We start from the raw sequence: 20,196 nt of genomic DNA, 5'->3' as shown, positions 1-20,196 counted from the left end.
CCTTGCTAATCTTTTATTCTTTTAATGGCATGTTCGTTTAAACATGATTGTTACTCGAGTCAATTTAGATGCAAAACGCATGGATATGTTGTCCATTGTTTGTGATATTTGCAACTCAGACCAGAAGATATGAGACGTATTTTCATTTATTGGCAAGTAACTGCATATCTATGACGATTTATTGATAGATGGTGCGAGTTGGTCATACCGGATTTTATTGATATGCAAGATATGGTGTTCTAGATTGATATAATTGTTTTGGAAGCTATCATTGTGATCATGTGGTTACTTAGTTCTTTTTTAGGGTCACAATTACTTCTTTGGCATAATGATGTTCTTTTTTCGACGCGGTGATCATGACTACTTTATGGTGTATTTGGAATTTCCGTAATTCCGTTATCTTTGGAACGGTGTTGCCTAGGAAATCGGTTATTTTTTATGATTTGGTCAAAAATTCTCTTTTTCTTTTCTAGCTTCTTGCTAGTTTTTAAATAAATTTCCGTTGTTTCAAAAAAAAATCGTTGATTGATAGATTTTTCTTATATCTAGATAGCAAACAGGAATAAGAAATTCAGTGTTAGTCGATAAATTGGGTATCGGCATTTAAATCATATTCTTTCTATTCCAATGTAATAGAAAGAATTAAGCTAGCCTATACATGTCAAACATAACCTTAGTCACAGACCGACTTGTCAACTCCATCTAGGTTTTTCCACCACTTGTAGTCTAAAAATCCATTTAGAAAGGGACTCCAGAAAAGATGAACAAAATCCATATAATACATTCATTTCAAGTTTTGAGGAACAAAAGATGATTCAAAAGCAAAACTCCGATGCTTACACACATATGCCCTATTTACACAAGTTGAAAAAAGAATAAAAACCAATACACCTCTCCGTATATAGATAGTGTGTGCTTAATACTTATATAAGTTTCATACAAGATTTATACCAACACAACAAGATTAGATGATCTTGGAACAAAACACACATGAGCTCTACCAATCATGGAGCCATTCTGGTGTGTTGAGTTCATCAATGTCTTCATTTGGCAAAATAGATACAGATACAGATAGATTATCTGTGGGACGATTTTCAAGATATTGATCTATACGGGAGATGATCTCCTGTGGTGCAGTGCAGGTGCCATCCTTTATGCTTTTCCAATTCACACCCTTAAACCAGTTATGACTTTTGATAGAATCTGCACCTTTGCTTCCAAGTCTTTCGTTTTCATCTACTTCCAGCAACTTCAGGTTCAAAAACAATCAAATTGTTATAAAAAGTAGGGCTTGTTTTTGTTAATATCCAAAAACCAATTTCTTGAAAATCTTGAAGTACAGTTTATGACCAAAAATCCAAATCTTTAGTGAAAATTGTGAAATCTTGAAAATCTTAAACAACCCTTTAACAGTTTATGGCCAAAAATCCAAATCTTTGGTGAAAATTGTGAAATCTTGAAAATCTTAAACAACCCCTTAACAGTTTATGACCAAAAATCCAAAATCTTGGGTGAGAATTAGTTGTAAGATCTTGAAAATCTTGAAAACCTAGGGGAAGAAACTAGTGAAATCTGGAGAATTTTAAAGAACCCATATCAGTTTTATGATCAAGAATCTATCTTGCATCTAAGTTGGTGAAAAAAGAGATACAATTCTGACTTTTAAGGTCAAAGTAGTTCTTAATCTCAAAATCTTTAGAGAACCCATATCAGTTTGTGACCAAGTAGTATCAAAAGTCAGTTTGACTTTTGAGGTCAAAATCATGGTCAAATCTCATTCATACCTTTGTGATGAGATCAACAACATCAGGGCTAAATGTTTCAGGAAGAGTGAATTGTCCTTTAGCAATCTTTGCAAAAGTATCAAGTTCATTTTCTCTCCATGAACCAAATGGCATTTCCCCTTGTAACATGAAGTATATCAACACCCCCAAACCCCACCTGCATATAATCATTTAACATTTTTTTTTATTTTGTGGGGTCCACATTACACAGGGATAAAAGAAATAATAAAGGTTTAATTTTTTTTTTTTTTACCAGTCAGCAGCAAAACCATGGCCTTTTCCTTGAACAATTTCTGGAGCTAAAGAGTCAACCATTCCACATATTGTAAATGTTCTCTCACTGTCTAATTTCTTCCCAAATCTGAAATCAACTAACTACATAAAATAAAAACACACGTGTGATTATTATTATTAATATGATTTAAGCTACTTTAACTATTTCTCTAGTTATTGCATTTAAACAGTTAAACAAACACACCTGTACATGTCCTGTTTGAGCAAACATTAAAACTTCAGGTGACACACCTCTATAAAGAATGCCAGCCTGAACAAACCAAATTAAATACAAATTTTTATTAAAAAAAGAAAAAAAAAATTGATAATTGGAAATTTGAAAGACTAACCTTGTGTAATTCTTCCAATGCTATAACAACAGAAGCAGCACAGAATCGAGCAGATGATTCATCAAGTGGAGAGTGAAGTATGGAATTAATTGGACATGAAATGAGAGTGTTCAAAAGTATGCCTACATGAGTTTGATCAGCACATGTGCATAAAACTTGTGGGACACCTGGCAATGCTTTTGCATTTTTTATTAATTTTTTCTCCTTTAAAACCTGTTCTTCCTTCCCAAGTTTCTTGATCTTCTGTTTCGAAAATCTTTTTAAGCTAAACAAATGCTCTGATTGGATACAAAGAAAACATTCATAGATTGTATATCAGTCAAACTAAATCATCAAGATTTTGAAATTATGCTACAATCATATTCATTTTACAAAATTTTACTTCTAAACATCCTTTGTTTGACCTAAAAAGTCAACTTTAATGTTTTCTTTAAAAGGGAGAGATGATTGAAGCACTAACCTGAATCCTTTTGTTGAACAAGCCCAATCTCACAACAGTCTGTGGAATATAAACATGTTTTCCATTCCTAAATAAAAAACTGGATATATTAATTTATTATCTTGATTTCAAGAATAAATTTAAAAAAAAAAAAAAAAAAAAAAAAAAAAAAAAAAAAAAACTATGATGTTGTTTTCATACCAAATCAGAAAGCTGAACATTTGAGAACAAACTCGGATTAATACTTTTGTTAGGCTCACGTGGAAAATCACTAGAAGTTTCTCTTGACCTGAACAAAATTGATTAATGAAGAATTAGACACTTGAAGCACCTTTTTGTGGTTATTATGGGAAAAGGGTATATGTGGAAAATGTGTAAATGTGGGATTTCTTACCTGTATCCATCTTGTAAGGCTTGCGACACAGGACCAACAACCAACTCAAACTTTTCCTTTGTTAAAACTGCACAAACTACATCACCTAAAGCAACAATGTGTAAAGAATCAATGCATTCACCAAGAAGTGTCCATTCCCCAAAATACCCTCCCTCAGTCTTCTCCATTATAAGCTCAGAACCACTTTCCATGTCATCAGACATCAGACTTGTTGCATTTTGACTTCTGATATACGAGTCAAACGTGATCCTCACTTTTCCCTTTTGTATCATATATAACCCTGAAACACCATTACCCTACAAATAGACATATACTTATATATAATATCAATGAGTGTTGAAAAATGGGTATTTTTTGGTTTTTGATAATTATTAATAAAGTTTAGTTTACCTTATCAACTATTGTTTGTCCATTGGTGAAGGAAACTTCAGAAAGAGCATCAGCAATCAGACTGAGTTGTAAAATGGTCAACCTTGAGAGAAGGTCAACAGATCTGAGTAATTTCAATGATGATAAATTTGAAAACTCTGATGTCAGAATTCCTCTAAAATCTTCTCTTCGTAGGGCCCACAGAGTTCCATTAGTCACTGCACGTACTGAAGCTTGTAGGGGCTTATTGTACCTGTAGTGGAATGGAATCACAAAAGGAATGGAATGAGTGAAAATTTGATAAAAATTCAAAACCAATTTTGGCAAATAAATATTTAGTGATAAAGATTAAATAAAGTAAAAGATGTCTCACATTAGTGCCAGCTCACCGAATGAAGATAATTTATCAGCTGTATACCGTTGTAAAACCCTAGGAACTGCTCCTGTTGTTTCTTCCTGTTGAAAAAATGAATCTTTTTTTTTAAATCAAAATATGTAAAAAAAAAATTCATGATTATAAATATTTTTTATATTTAAAGAAGGCATCAATCACATCACCTGTGTTGCAAAGACCTCAAATTCACCACTTCCAACCACATAGAAACAATCACCCTCTCCACCCTTCATAATATAAATATGACACCAATCAATTAGACTTGATTTTCTAATATCAAAATTGAAAACCTAAATATGATTCAAATAAAAAAATTACCTGTTTGACCACAGTTTCTCCTGCTTGAACTTCAACTCTTTGCATACAATCCAACAAAACATGACACTGTGAATCCGTAAGTTTTCTAAAAAGAAAATGATCATGCAAAGCCCTTTCAATGTGTGCCTGTAAAAACAAACAAAAATCACTTATCAACAATAAAAAAAATCTAATCAAAACCTAAAATAACCATAAAAGTTTCATACATTGTTCCAAATTTAACCATGTTTCAACACCTCTTATATCATGTTTCAACAGTAATTTGACCTAAAAATTAACAAATGAGGAAAGTAAAAAAGTTTACTTCTTCTTCCCAAGTTTTTCTATGTCCAGGAGATGGTGGGACCCACAACTGTCCATTCTCCAAAGAGCTTTCAATTGCCCTCAAACGTGTCCTTGATATATCAGTCCTTACTCTCTGATTTTTAGCATTCCAATTCATTGTTGTAGAAGGAGATTCTGATCCTGATAACTCTACAATTTGAGGTATTGGAGGCCTTAAAGCACTGCTTGAAATACCTGCTTGACCTACTGTAACCTGTCATAAAAATATATAACTCAACACCCGAAAACTATTGAAACAAAAAAAAAAAAGTAATTCAAGTTAATTCAAGTATTCAAGAGCTACTTATTACATACCCCTGTTAATCCACTTATTTGCACAACTATAACAGTTATATCATCTGTTCGAGTCTCGAATTGCAACCAAAGTCTATAAGATTCTGCTACAATTGCAGCACATGCATCACGTGGATCTGTAAAGCTTGAAACCTATTTTTATAAAAAGGGTATCAGAATTTTACGATTTTGAATAGGAAATTGATGAACTTGAAGATGGATTCTGGATATTTCATGTTTCTTTTGGATAAAATAAGATACCTTACCATGTCAACCACAGCTTGACTAGAGAGAAATTCAAACACTCCATCACTAGCAATCACAAAGAAAAGATGATCTGGAGTAAGATCCAATGCAACAATTTCTGGATTTGCTACAACACCAATTGTTTCAGCAATTGAATCACCAATACTTCTTGTAAAAGCTGTTCCAGGGTACATCCCATTTGGGACCCACAACCTAGGAGGATCACCATCATCACCTTCTTCAGTGTCCCAACATTGCACATCTGGATTCTTTAAACCTTCAATCTGATCCAATGTAAGAACTCTAGCCCCACATAATCTAACCCTTTCAAGCTCATCTTCTCTAAATGGAGTTTGATCTATTGACAAATCAACTGCTACTATTTCTGTCCCCCTTTTTTCAGCTATAATAGCTCTTGAATCACCTGAATTAGCAACATAAAGTGTCTTCCCACGAACTAAAACAGTAATGGCTGTTGTCCCACTCATGCTGTCATCTACATTGTTGTCTGCGTGTAATTGAGAATTTGTTGTTAAAAAAGCAGCATGACAGGCTTCAACAGGGTCCACATGAAATCGGTTGTTTCTAAGGAGATTTTCACATAGCTTTTGCTTCACGAATTGAGAACATTGAGTTCCATATTCACCATGTCCATCAAAAACCCCAAAGAAATGGTCGTTAGGGTTTGTTCCAAATGGCGTGTGAATGCAAAAACTGTCTTGATTGGCTTTATCGAGGGCGTCAGGGTAGTAGCCTCTTTGAGATAGATACGAATACTGTAACCTGTAGTTTCCTGTTGGAATGACGACGATTCTAGACCCATCTGGAGGTAGAAACTGTGCTGAAACCCTTCGTAATCTTGTTATACCTGCTTCGGGATTCTGATTTGTGTCTCCATCGTCTTCTTTGTATGAAGATTTGGGTGAAAACACGGCGATTTCAGATGTACCCACATTATCGGTTTCTTTAACTTTAGGATCTCTAGGTAAACATATATCACCGATACAGTTACAGTCTACTGAAAAAGCACAACCCATTACTGGAAACGAGAATGCACCATTGATCCTTGTTCAACAGTTGGATTAAAACTCATGATCAAGAGTTTTATATACTCCGTATATGGAAACGAAATCAAGAAGCACTTTGCTTAACTTTCCAATTAGAGTTCGCGAGATTCTTTACTTCAACTTGTGGACTTGTGGGTATTGCTCTCAAGTCTTCGAAAACTAAAACAGAAATGTCAAAGAAACAACCGATTAGAATCCAACAGATACCTTATCTGCTGGCGTAGTCTCTATCTAAACCCAAGAATCGAAAATCATCACGTATCTAAGTAAAAGCATAAACCGAATCCCCAAATAATTCCTCCAACTAAACAACAAACGTTCAAGACCTTAAACAAAATTCTTCTCCAATCAATCTAACAAAAAGTAATAACCACTCACCCAAACCCAAAAACCTTATCTACTAATTCACGGGTAATTGCAAAATTTAGGCTCTGAAAACAAAAACCCACAAAACATAAAACCTAAAATGTCGATAGATACAGTCATGATCTATGAGTAAGGAAAAGCCTGTTGGAAAATGGAACACACACACACACAGAGTTAGTGAATAGATATGGATGGTTGGAACACACACAGTTGTTAGTATTGTACCTTGAAATTGAAGATAAAAAAGAAGGCAGAAACTGACAATTATCTCACCTCGTTACAGCTGGTTTTGATCAGGAAAAAAGGGTGAAGAAGAGCAGAGAGAATGGAGATGAATGAAGGATCGATGCATGTGTGTGTGGAGCGACAAGGTTCTCAGCTTTTTAGTTGATGAGTGTAGCAAGTAGACACTGGGGTCTACGCGCTTCTTATCACCACGCGCCGCCATACTACTGATTACACTAATCATCTTTAAATCAACTTCTCTTTACCCCCAAATCAATCAATATCAATATAGTTAAAAGAATCCAATCTCTGGTTTTTTTAATATATATACAATTTATTATATTTTATTTTGTTTAATGAAAATTATTTATAGTATGAAATTTGCAAGGGAGTACAAGTATACAGCTAAACTTATCCGGTATTTAATTGGACCCGTTAAAGCAAAAAACAAAAGGAAAAAAAAAAGTTAAATTGTCTTGACATTCAAGATGCAATATTTATAACTTATAATATAATTTTCGTACTTGTCATGTTTATTTAATGTTGTTTTAGTAACTAATAATACAAATTTGTACTTTTTATGGTCAATTATCTTTATATAATATTTATAACTTTTATAATATTTAAAACTTTGCTTTTGGTTGATAATTCTTATTTATGATATTTTATGTTCATTAAATTATATGTCGAACCGAGTATCATGGAATCATACTAATTTAGAGTTGAAAGTGTGTATTATTGATTCGCAATTAGAGAATGTTTGGTTACATCAATAACATGATACATTTTGGCTTTTGGTATGTGACATTGTCTCGTGTTCCCTTTCAATTTTATCCATAATAAAGCAATCCATGAGTGGGTTGGCACATACCCAAGCCAAACATTCCGATCTCATTGAAAATAATTGACATCAAACCATTTATTGCTCACATTCATGAACTTATAAATAGTTATATTTTATAACATTTAAATTCGCTATTGTTATTAATGTTTTGGTCGGGATGTACAAAATACAAGCTTGTTTTCAATAATAGTTTTATTAAAACAAGTCTAGATAAAATAACTTAAGCACCTTAATCAAATTACTTACATCTTACATCTCAATTTCTCTTTCATGCTAATTAGGAGTACTTACTATCAAGCACTCCTATGCATCATTTGTTTTCTAATCGACTTTAAGTAGTCAACTTCTTGCATTATGATCTTAATCATCATCACAATTTAAGCTTAGGCTCAAGTAGGAGTGTCTGTTTGCATGTATCAATTTGATCAGATCCAATCAAGTGAATCAAATTTGATTTTAGTTTTCAAACATGAATCCAAATAGTTTAAACTAAATTAAAATCTAATATGAACCAACCAAATTTCATTTAGGTTGGATCGGTTTTATAATTCAGTTTTACAAGAGACGGACATTTAAAAAATTATATAACATGAATATTAGTCTACTTTAAACAAAAATAAATTGCTTGTTTGGAAATTAAAATTTATTAAATACTTTTGAGAAGCACATTAAGATATTTTATATGATAGTATTTTCTAATCTATTTAAAATTACAATTTAGTAAATTAATAAATAATTAATGTTCTATATGAATACACACACACACACACACACACATATATATATATATATAATAAACGTTTATTCAGATTTTTTGGACTATTCAGTTTTAATTTTATAAACCCTAATCAATTCGAAATCCAAGATAATAATTCGGTTTTATTGAAAACTTATCCAAAAATCTAAATATCTGAACCAAATAATCCAATCAAAATTATCCAATCGGACAATTCGGTTTTATCCGAATAGTGAAACACCATGTTTCACGTAATCTACTACTTGTTGGTGATTTTAGTGTTATCAACATATTTTGGTGTAATAATTATTAATAATGAGATAGGCTGAGTTTTCATTTACTAATCGAGCTTGGAGGTGCGGAGTGCACACTCGGTGTGATAATTATGAGCTCGGGAATACGGGGGCAGCGCCCTTGTGTGTAGTGTTCCAAAGGGTTGCAACCCCATGGTGGGGTCTAGGGGCAGCCCCCCTAGCGGGGTCCAAGGGCAGAGCCCCTAACGGTGGTTTCAGAAAAAGTGGTGACAGCATTGTGATGTAAGAATCAGTTATATCTTATAATCATATATCCAACCACTTGTTTTGGCACCAAATTGCATGTAACTACCACTAACTTCTTTTCCCTCTAATATAAGAACATTTCTCTGGTTTTAGATACACGAAAATCATATTTTGATTTGTTCTATCTCTCAAGAACACAAAACAGCAAGGTATATTTTTCTGTGTTTCGAATTTGGAATTGGCCTGATTTCCAAATTGCATTTCTTAGATATCGCAAATCAGATTTTGTGATACCCCAGGCATAAGGGTCGAAATCACAGATTTTGGAAAGTAGTTGCAATCACGATCCCATAAATTATCCATGTTAATTGATATTCTAAGACCCCAAAATATTACATTCAAAATCTATGATTTTGTGAAGAATATCAATGGCGGAATCTGTTAAAGACATGACTTCCAAATTCCGGAAGTTAGACAAGTTTGAAGGCAGTGATTTTCATCGCTGGCAGAAGAAGATGCATTTCTTTCTCACTACCCTAAAAGTTGTTAACATTTTGAGCACTCAAGCACCAAATGTAACACTTGAATTGGGTATGTTTCCTTTTAGCCCTTCATATCTAAAATATTGCATTTTTGGTCCTTGTGGCTAGTATGCGGGGAGTACCATAGTGTACGCTTAGTGTACTAGCGAGGGTGTGATCGTGGGTTCGAGCCTCGTACGTTGGGCGTACGAGGGTTACATTGGGCATAATCTGGCTAGCTTGAAACCCTAATTTTTAGGGTTTAACCCTTATATAAGCTCATTAAGTCCCATGAGTTTGGCCTCTTACCAGCCTCCATATGCCCTAAACCCTAAATATCCTTAGCCATCATTTTGGTGTCTTTGAGCTCTTGTGAAGAAAATTTGGTGTTTTATTACTCATTTTGAAGGGATAGAAGAAGATTGAAGGTTCATTGCTTGGTAGGAAGCTTAGAGATCCATAATCATCCTTCCTTTTGCAAGTCACCTGAGAAGAAAAGTTGGTGTTTTATGGCCATTTTAGTCCCTTTTGGTTGGTTCTTGTGAACTAGGGTCATTTCAGAAGCCTAACCTTGTAGATCTAGGCATTTTGGAGTCCCTTTGTTCATAAAAATGCAAGCTTGGAGGTGTTTATGGACTCATGCATTTGTTAAGACCCTTGGTTAAGTTATTTTGAGCTTTAAAGCACCAATAAGCCATGCATGCACATAAATTTGGCAACTTTATGTGATAAACCATCTTAGAGAAGTCAGATCTAGGTTTTGGGTCGAAATCTTAACCAAATAAGTGCTGAATAAGGAAGGTTGGCAAAGTTGAGGTGTACGTTAGGCGTACAAGCCTCCATGCGAGTACGCTTAGCGTACGAGTTGTGTACGCCCTACATACTTAGCAATGGGCTTTGGAAGTTGGGCTTTTCGGTATTGGGCCTATTTTTGGACCTTAGGAGTCTAGGGCTTTATTTTGGGCCATCATAATATTGTTTTGGGCTAAGTATATTTTTGGACCTTGGTTTAAGGCCCATGAAGGGGTTTGGGCCCAATTTGGAAAATTGGGCCATAGTGGGCCTTGGGTGATTATTTTAGAATTTGGGCCTTTGGACAATTTAAATTGGTCTTGGGCCACGGGCCAAATTTAGGGAAGCGTGAAAAGGTTTTTTTACCCTAGTTTGGACTCTTAGGTTGAGTCAGGTTCCAAAAATAAGACCCAAAAATTTCATTTTAAAATTTATAAAACGGTAATCCAAAACATTGTTATACAACCAAGATGGATCAAAGTGTATCACTACAACATAAAATATCAGATTACAAAATGCGGAATGACATGGTGTGTGTTATGCAATCATCCAAAAACCATTACTAACTTAGAGCCAAGCTAACGCCCACCCCAATCAGACGTTTGTTACGCGCAGGAACTCAAGGATCCTGACATTTGAGGATCGTAGCACTCAAGGATCCCAATAGCTACATCGTTCTATTATCTTAAGGATTGTAACACGTAAGTGTCATAGTAACTACAAATAGATACTGATCATCTCTCCTACGATTAAGGGTAATTAATCCCCTCTAAGGTTTAAAGAGTTAATTACCTCTTTCATACGAGTTAAGGTTTCTACACCTTGCTTGGATGCACAAAGTCCTACTATGGGATGTGAATAAGGGGGTCATTTCACGCTTCAATGACTTAGCAACCCCCTTATTTCTAAACATATATTAAGATCTTGACGTTTAAACCTAAGGTTTATAAGACTAACGTGTTATCTTAAGTTGGGATTTTTCCCATTAACTTGTTAAGGTTTATAACACCAACATGTTATCTTAAGTTGGGATTTCCCCAGTAACTTGTTAAGGTTTATAACATTAACGTGTTATCTTAAGTTAGGATTTTCCCTAGTAATTTACTAAGGTTTATAACACTAATGTGTTATCCTAGGTTGGGATTCCCCCCAGTGATATGTTGAGATCCATAAACATTGTCATGTTTTTATAAGTTGGGATTTTCCCGAGGAAATGCCCAAGGCTTGTAGCATAATCATGTTATAGATAGGGATCATTCTTAGATATATTCTAAGTTGGGATTATTCCCAGTTAACTCTTGTTAGAAATTGGGGTATAGTAAGGCTTGGAATTCTGAGAATTGTGTAAAACACTTTCAAATTAAAGCATTTAGGTGGTACTCCCAATATTCTTTAATCGGATAAGACTTAGAGAGACAAGAATTTAGAATGTTTTGATGATAGTTTCGTCTGTACCAGAAAAATGAGACCAAAACCAAATTTATGATCTTTGTCTGAAAATTGTCATATAACAGTTTCAAACTGTCATAAACTATAAAAACTGATATAAAACGGAAGTTTGGATAAGGGTCAAACAATGGTCAATTCTCTAAAAATACGATTTTTGACCCCAGCCAGGGGCTTTGCCCCTTGGACCCCGCTCCCAGGGGCGCTGCCCCCGGACCCCCGTTCGTTTAGGGGCTTCGCCCCTAAATGACATTGTACTTTGAAAACTTGATCAAACTTAAACAAGTGTGCACTCCACATCTTCCTTACTTGTTTAATATTTATCAAGATCACCTTTGGTCAACAAAGTAATCCCATTACACTTAAATAATATTGATGACAACAAATCACCAACAAACCTCCCCCATTTAAGTGTAATATTGATTAATTTAAAATGAAACATAACACCAACAAACTGATGCATAAATGAAATATCGTGACGATTAAATTTCACCTTAGTATATTACACAATCCAAATACTCGAATATCAGGGTGTCACTAAGGATTGAACCCTTTCTATCTATAGTGAATACATGAAGATAATACACACAACAATTTACATTCTCATAAGTTCTAACTTGACACTATATTTTACTAGCTTGTGTCCCATCCTTCAATAAGCATATCAAAGCCAAGTCCTAACTTCTTGAAGCAGCTAAACTTCATGCTTATATAGGTAGTCCTTATATTCTTGCACATGCAAATGCAATTTTTCAAAAGAACTATTAAGAATAAAAATTCAACCTCCTTTACTTGCAGTACTGAACACATACCTTTGGATGATGATAATAATGTGTTCCAATCTTCAAATATCAAGCTTTCCACATTGAATTCAACATCTAATATCACATTAGATGGGAATTGGGTATCTCATTATAAAAGATTTTAAGTGGACTTTAAACCCATCCCTACAGCCGCCTTGTGCACAAGATCTCTTGCTAACCCTTTGGTTAGATGATCAGCTAAATTCAACTGAGTTCTTACAAACTCCACAGATATCACACCAGTCATGATGAGCTCAGGAATCATGCTATGTCTAACACCTAAATGTCTAGACTTTCCATTGTATACTTGACTATAAGTCTTAGCCAAGGTTGCAGCACTACCACATCTGATAGAAATGGTAGATGTCGGTTTGGGCCATAATGGAATTTCATAAATCAAATTCCTTAGCCACTCAGCTTCTTTACCAGCAGCAGACAAAGCAACAAATTCAGACTCCATGGTTGAGTTAGTAATACAAGTTTGTTTCTTAGATGCCCAAGAAATGGCACCTCCTCCAAGAAGAAACACCCAACCACTAGTAGAGGAGTGATCCTCTAAGTTGTTAATCCAGCTGGCATCTAAATAACCTTCTAAAACAGAAGGATATCCACTATAAGTTAAACCATAATTCATGGTCCCCTTTAAGTACTTGAATACTCTACTCACGGCTTGCTAATGATGTGAACTAGGATTACTAATATATCTACTAAGCCTTCCCACAACATATGTTATATCAGGCCTAGTACTAATCATGACATACATTAGACAACTAATAGCCCTTGAGTATTCTAGTTGAGACACTGGAGATCCTTTATTAGGTAGAAGCTTAAGACTAGGATCTATAGGAGTGCTAACAGGAGAACAATTCTCAAAGTTAAACTTTTTTAATATCTTCTCGATATAATGAGATTGAGAAATTGAAATCCCATTGTTTCCTTTTCTAATTCTTATACCAAGAATTACTTCAGCCTCCCCCATGTCTTTCATATCAAAACTAGATGATAAGAATTTCTTGGTTTTATCAACTTCTTCTAAATCAGTACCAAAAATCAACATATCATCTACATATAAGCAAATCATGACTCCTTTACCAGAAGTATAAAATTTGCTATATACACACTTGTCAGCTTAGTTTAATGCAAAACCATTAGACAAGACAACATCATCAAACTTTTGATGCCATTATTTTGGGGCTTGTTTCAAACCATATAATGATTTCTTCAACTTGCACACTTTGTGTTCATTTCCAGGCATCACAAACCCTTCAGGTTGTTTCGTGTATATTTCCTCATCCAAGTCACCATTCAAGAATGCAGTATTCACATCCATTTGGTGAATCACAAGATTATGTATAGCTGCAAGAGCTAATAATAATCTAATAGTAAAAATTCTGGCAACAGGAGCATAAGTATCAAAGAAATCAATGCCTTCCTTTTGTCTAAAGCCTTGGATAACCAATCTGGCTTTATACTTATCTATTGTGCCATCCACCTTGATTTTTCTTTTGAGGATCCATTTACATCCTAATGCCTTGCAACCAGGAGGTAAATCAGCCAATACCCAAGTATTGTTATGCATGATATAATCAATCTCATCATGAACTGCCTCTTTCCAAAAATGTACATCCCTAGAAGCCATAGCTTCACTGAAAGTCTTTGGATCCTCTTCAATATTAAAACAATATTGATGTTGAGAAATAGTCTCATTCCTTGTTCCTTCAACTAAATATATTTGAAAATCAGATCCAAAAGACTTAGCTTTTCTAGCTTTGGTGCTTTTCCTAGGTTCGAGTACAGAACTTGCACCACCAGAAACATCTTCATCTTGAGTAGCACTCTTGCTGGAAGATTGATGAATCATGTCCCTTGGTCTAGGTATAGATGTAATTCTTTCTTCATCAAAAATAGCATCTCTTGACTCCATCACTGTGTTTATAGACACAAAGTCATTAGATTCTAAAACATAGAATCTATATGCTTTGGAATGCTCAGCATATCCAATAAAGATACAATCTGTACCTCTCTCACCCAACGTTTTCCTTTTGGGTTCAGTGAGCCTTACCACTGCTCTACAACCCCAAACTTTGAGATAACTCAAATTTGGTACCTTTTTACACCAAAGTTCATAAGGAGTATTCTTACTCCTTTTATTTGGAGTTCTATTCAAGATGTAACATGCAGTTAACATTCCCTCACCCCAAAACCTTTCACTTAAACCAGAATACGACAACATGGAATTAACCATTTCTTTCAAAGTCCTATTCTTCCTTTCAGCTACACCATTTTGTTGTGGTGTATATGGAGCTGTGGTTTGATGTATTATTCCAATTGATTCAAAATAAAGTGGATCATAATACTCACCACCTCTATCAGTACGGAATATTTTTATTAATTCATTTTTATGAAGCTCAACTTGTTGTTTATAAATTTTAAATTTATCAAGTGCTTCATCCTTAGAATGTAGCAAATAGATATAACAATATCTAGATGCATCATCAATAAAAGTAACAACATACTTCTTGTTTCCAAGGGAAGGTGTTGCATGGAAATCACATAAATCACTATTTATAAGATCCAACACCTTGCTTTCCCTAACAACATCTTTGAAAGGTTGTCTAGTGATTTTAGTCAGCATGCATGTTTTACATTTTTCATTATTTTGCATATCAAAAGCAGGAATTAAACTCATTTTAGACATGTCTTTTAATCTCTTGTAATGAATGTGTCCTAGTTTAGCATGCCATAATTCAGATTTATGAAAATTATTGCTAGTACTACTAGAAACCATGCAAACAGAATTATCACTAGAAGGATAATTAATATTAAGCCTAATCATTCCATTACATATATAGCCAAATCCCATAAAAGAACCATGTCTTGACAAGATATACTTGTCACTTTCTAACACTTGTTTGTAACCACAATTATTTAATACAATTTCAGACACGAGATTCTTACGAATCCTTGGAACATATAAAACATTGTTCAAACACAAACATTTCCCAGAAGTAAAAGTAAGTAAAACATATCCTATGCCCTTGATTGGTTCCCTTGATTGGTTCAGTCATGTTTGCAAACATGACTTGTTGCTCCCGAATCAACCCACCATGCAACATTATCATCCTGCACATAAATGCTTCAGAAATCACAGAAATATAATTCTTAATATAGTTAAAATTCTGCATGAAAATGGAATTCTGACCTTGTTGCTTTTCTGGATCCTTGGATCCACTTGGTCCTGCACCATCCTTGTTCACTTTACGCAAATGATAATCTTTCTTGAAGTGACCCGGTTTGTTACAATTCCAACACACCACTTTAGCCTTCTTGTTGGAAGACTTGTCATCCTTTCCTTTAAACTTCCTTTTTCCATTAGACTTCTTTTGATTCTTTGATCCTTCTCCATCTACCATGTTCACAGAAGAGGAACCAACTTGGTTTTTGCCTTTGGGATTGTTATCAAGTTCTTGAGTCCTTAAGGACTCTTCAATCCATAAATGGCTTCCAAGTTGAGTCAAAGTCAATTCCTCTTTGTTATGTTTGAGATTGTGTTTAAAATCCTTCCAGGAAGGGGGCAGTTTGTCAATGATCATAGCCACAACAATTGCTTCATCTATTTTCAGATTGTGTTGAGCAAACTGTCCCAGGATCCTTAACATTTCATGGTATTGTTCCATAACAGGCCTGGAGTCAATCATCTTGTAACCCATAAAGTTATTGACAAGAAACTTCTTACTAGAAGCATCTTCAGCCATATACTTGGATTCAAGAGAATCCCATAGTTCTTTTGCAGATTCGAAATTTTGATAGATATCAAAAAGAGAGTCAGACATACCATTGAGAATACGACCACGACATATGTAATCATCATTTTCCCACTTTGATCTTCTTCTTGTTTCCTCCAAAGGTTCATCTTCAATAGATTCTGGTAAGACTGGCATGGGTGTACTCAGAACATACACCACTTTCAGAGTGGTAAGGAGAAACTTCATCTTCTTCTGCCATCTACGAAAATCTTGCCCTTCAAACTTGTTCATTTTTTCAAACTTACTAGTCATTTCCTTCACAGAAATGCTTTAATCTTTGTTAGAAATTGGGGGTATAGTAAGGCTTGGAATTCTGAGAATTGTGTAAAACACTTTCAGATTAAAGCATTTGGGTGGTACTACCAATATTCTTTAATCGGATAAGACTCAGAGAGACAAGAATTTAGAATGCTTTGATGATAGTTTCGTCTGTACCAGAAAAATGAGACCAAAACCGAATTTATGATCTTTGTCTGAAAACTGTCATATGACAGTTTCAAACTGTCATAAACTATAAAAACTGGCATAAAACGGAAGTTTGGATTACGGTCAAACAATGGTCAATTCTCTGAAAATACGTTTTTCGACCGCATCCAGGGGCTCTGCCCCTTGGACCCCGCTCCCAGGGGCGCTGCCCCCGGACCCCCGTTCATTTAGGGGCTTCGCCCCTAAATGACATTGTACTTTGAAAACTTGATCAAACTTAAACAAGTGTGTACTCCACACCTTCCTTACTTGTTTAATATTTATCAAGATCACCTTTGGTCAACAAAGTAATCCTATTACACTTAAATAATATTGATGACAACAAATCACCAACAACTCTTAAGGTGGGATTCTCCCCGGTTTACTAAGTAAAAACCAAATAAGGATATTCTATGATGAACTCCTAAAGCATGGCTCCTTCCATATGTGAACTTCAAGATCATACGGAACTCAAAGGATTATAACACAAGACTTCTCTTATGTCAAAAGATTATAAAACCTAAAGATCACCAAGTACTATCTATCTTTTAGAGTTATTTTTCCTACACAATGAATGAAGGTTTATTACCCTAAAGATCTTAACTATTTTAAGATCCCAAATTGATTACTAATCATTTTAGGTTATTCAGAGCTTAAGAGCTCTTGTAAAATTAGAACTCTTTAGGATCCTAATTATTTAGGGATCCTCATAAGACCTACAAGAGAAATATTAACCCCAACAAAACAAAAATATTGTTTTACAAGAATTATTCAAATATTTTTATCTAACAGGCCTAAACCGCAGATTGGTCATCATCGCCAGGGGTCTTCTCCTCCTCATTCACCATCAGCTGCTGCACTTCAGGATCCTGACTGGTATTAACAGGCTCACTAGTTAATTTGGCTAGGGTTGTACGCCACCCAACCAAATTCCAGGATCCTGCATTGGCCACATCTTCAGCTAATTTGATCTTCGCTTCTCAAACAACCACGACAACGCTATCCTTTACCTCGACGATCACCTCTTCCATCTTCGCAACGTGCTCCTCCTCCTTCTTGACCTTCTCTTTGCTTAAGAGCTCCACCTGTTTCAAGAGATCCTTGTTGGTTGCTCTCCACATCTTCTCTTGTTCTTTGAGGGGTTGCTTAGCCCTCTCAGCCCAGATCCTCAAGTCACCAGAGATGTGGTCGGAGACCTGAAACAAAAAAGACATCAGAAAATGGCGAAGAGTAAAATGTGAAAAGAACAATTATATTGGCACTTACAGCTCGAGAGAAGGAAACTAACTTCCGGAGTGCATCCTCCGCTCCGAGATTCTCTAAACTTAAATCCATAGTCCCGATGGTTTTTCTCTGTTTAGATCCCGAAAATCTTCACTGTTAGATCTATGGAAGTTCTCTTGATAAGGAAAGAGGATGAAGCTTTCTCCTTCTTTACTACCAGTTGACCACTAGACATGGTCGTGTCGAGATCGGAAAAAGTGAAGTGGGCACTGGAGCGTGTAACTTTGGATCCTGGGTGTAACAGGAAAGACCATATGAATTCAGGATCCTTTATGAAAGAGAAAGATGAATTAGAGATCCTTAACCTTTGACATAGAGACAACAGCAGAGGAAATTTCGTGATGAATGAGCCTGAATGATCTTTCTAAGTCGGACAAGGTGAAAAAACTTTCAATTCTATCCTCGGTATCTTTGGCAGGAGGGTCGAGTTCTTCAAATTTAAAAGTTGTAAAAAAATCAAGCAAAATAAGAAGTGTGAATATTAGGATCCTTAGTGTGAAGATATCAACAAATAAATCCTACCCTTTTTAACCCAAGACTATGGTAAAAGATTTCCGTCAGGAATGGAATCACATTTCACAAAAAAAAAACATTTTCCTTTCCAAGCACTATCATTATGATTGGATTTCAAGATGAGAGGTGATCTATCAGTTTTTACTTTCAATAGAAACGAGAATTCCCAAAGGTTGAAAGGTCATAGACATAAGCTAACTCATTTAAACCGATGTTAAGATCCATGGAGCAGTTCAGACGATCAATCCGGTAAAGGATCCTCCAAACCGCTAGCATGGCTTGAATATAAAAAATCTTAGTGATTTCAAAGAATTCAGTAGGGATGAGCATATGGACCGGGGAACCGGCCGGAACCGGTACCGGAACCGGAACCGGCACCGGAACCGGAACCCGATGGAACCGGTCGGGCCGGGACCGGGACGTTATTTTTGTGGATTTTTGGAACCGGGAACCGGTAGGAACCGGAACCGGTAGAACCGGCAAAAACCGGAACCGTATGATGCTATTTTTCAAGGAGCGGTTCCATCATTTGAAGACACGACAAGAACCGGTAGGAACCGGGAACCGGTAGAACCGCCGGGCCGGTTCGGTTCTTGATTTTGGCCGAAGCCGGTTCCCCGGTCCGGTCCGGTTCGGGCCGGTTCCGGCCGGTTCGGTCCTTTTGCTCATCCCTAGAATTCAGGGATGATTCCGGGAAAAGCATAAGAGAGACGTAAGGTAAAAGGATATTTGGGAAAACAAATATAGAAGGACGAAACAAAGTCCGATTGGTTCCTTGAATCAAAAGCTCTAAAAATGGTACTGGCAGGGAAAGTTCCAACCGATTTCAGAGCTTCGATATCATCGTCATCAAATGTGCAAGTTTCTTCGTAAGATAAGGCTTTTTGGTATATACAATCTATTGGATTAGGTGTTTAAGCCCATAACTATATATAGTATGCACTTAACCCGATTGTAGCATGGTCCTTTTGGGTTGCCTTCACCAAAGCAACTTGATTGGAAGAATTATGGAGAAAGAGGAAAAATGTGATTTATTAATATATTATGAGAATAATATATTAAAAGAGAAATCATATTATTTAATTAATATTGGTCAAGAATTAATTTAGAATTAATTTTGTGGTCAAAAGAGGTTAATTGAATTAAGGGGACTGATATTGTAATTATGTGATAATTGCAATAAGGAGCTGAGGACCTCTTGGATAAGAGGTGGACGAAATCTTATGGGAGCCCATAAGGATTTCGTCCAAGGCTAGGGTTCTGGAAGGTTCCTATGGGCTGCTTAGGCCTTAAGCAACCAGATTAGGTATTTGACTGAAACCCTAATCCCTCACCTATATAAAGACCCCCTTGGCATCTTATTTTCAGCTACAAGAAACCCTAAAAGGATCCTTAGAGCCGAAATCATCCCTCCTCCTCCTCTCTCTTTCTGACATTCTCCAATTGCTTGTGGTGTTTGTGATCGCTAGAGGTATTACATTTGTGATATTAAGCTCTCAAGGCAAGGATCTTCAAGCTTCAATTGAAATGTAACCTTCTTACTTGTTATTTATGTTGATTTCAATTTTGGTATGCTAAATTTAGGGTTTACAAGCTTTGGATGATTATTGCATGTATAATTAGAAAAACCTAGATCCAAAGCT

General features: G+C 35.5%; 1 protein-coding gene across 2 annotated transcripts; it reads right to left on the bottom strand.

The window, feature by feature from the left end:
* Positions 1-761: 761 nt before the first annotated feature.
* On the bottom strand, positions 762-7,043 carry LOC145070530 (protein phosphatase 2C and cyclic nucleotide-binding/kinase domain-containing protein). 2 transcript variants are annotated; one of them, XM_079017470.1, is made up of 16 exons: positions 6,892-7,043; positions 5,206-6,411; positions 4,961-5,092; positions 4,626-4,859; positions 4,322-4,447; positions 4,168-4,230; positions 3,983-4,065; positions 3,631-3,862; positions 3,241-3,536; positions 3,048-3,135; positions 2,868-2,934; positions 2,408-2,685; positions 2,263-2,328; positions 2,038-2,159; positions 1,785-1,941; positions 762-1,249 (listed from the first exon to the last, which is right to left on the bottom strand). In XM_079017470.1, the coding sequence occupies exons 2-16, from the start codon at positions 6,220-6,222 to the stop codon at positions 998-1,000; spliced, it is 3,213 nt and encodes a 1,070-aa protein (XP_078873596.1). In that variant the 5' UTR covers positions 6,223-6,411; positions 6,892-7,043; the 3' UTR covers positions 762-997. The 2 variants fall into 2 exon arrangements, with proteins under 2 accessions (XP_078873596.1, XP_078873597.1); XM_079017471.1 differs by having other exon boundaries at positions 6,844-6,968.
* Positions 7,044-20,196: the final 13,153 nt, after the last annotated feature.

This window comes from Lactuca serriola, chromosome 8, assembly GCF_051521515.1.
Source record: "Lactuca serriola cultivar US96UC23 chromosome 8, Lser_US96UC23_V15, whole genome shotgun sequence".
Classification (NCBI taxonomy): domain Eukaryota; kingdom Viridiplantae; phylum Streptophyta; class Magnoliopsida; order Asterales; family Asteraceae; genus Lactuca; species Lactuca serriola.
This window is presented reverse-complemented; position numbering and strand designations above follow the sequence as displayed.

Excerpts from the sequence above, each read along its gene's own strand:
- LOC145070530 (XM_079017470.1), bottom strand. The coding sequence starts at position 6,222 with ATGGGTTGTGCTTTTTCAGTAGACTGTAACTGTATCGGTGATATATGT. Across the intron at positions 4,860-4,960 it reads AAATAAGTGGATTAACAGGG|GTTACAGTAGGTCAAGCAGG; the intron begins GTATGTAATAAG and ends TTTTTATGACAG. Across the intron at positions 4,066-4,167 it reads TTGAGGTCTTTGCAACACAG|GAAGAAACAACAGGAGCAGT; the intron begins GTGATGTGATTG and ends TTTTTTCAACAG.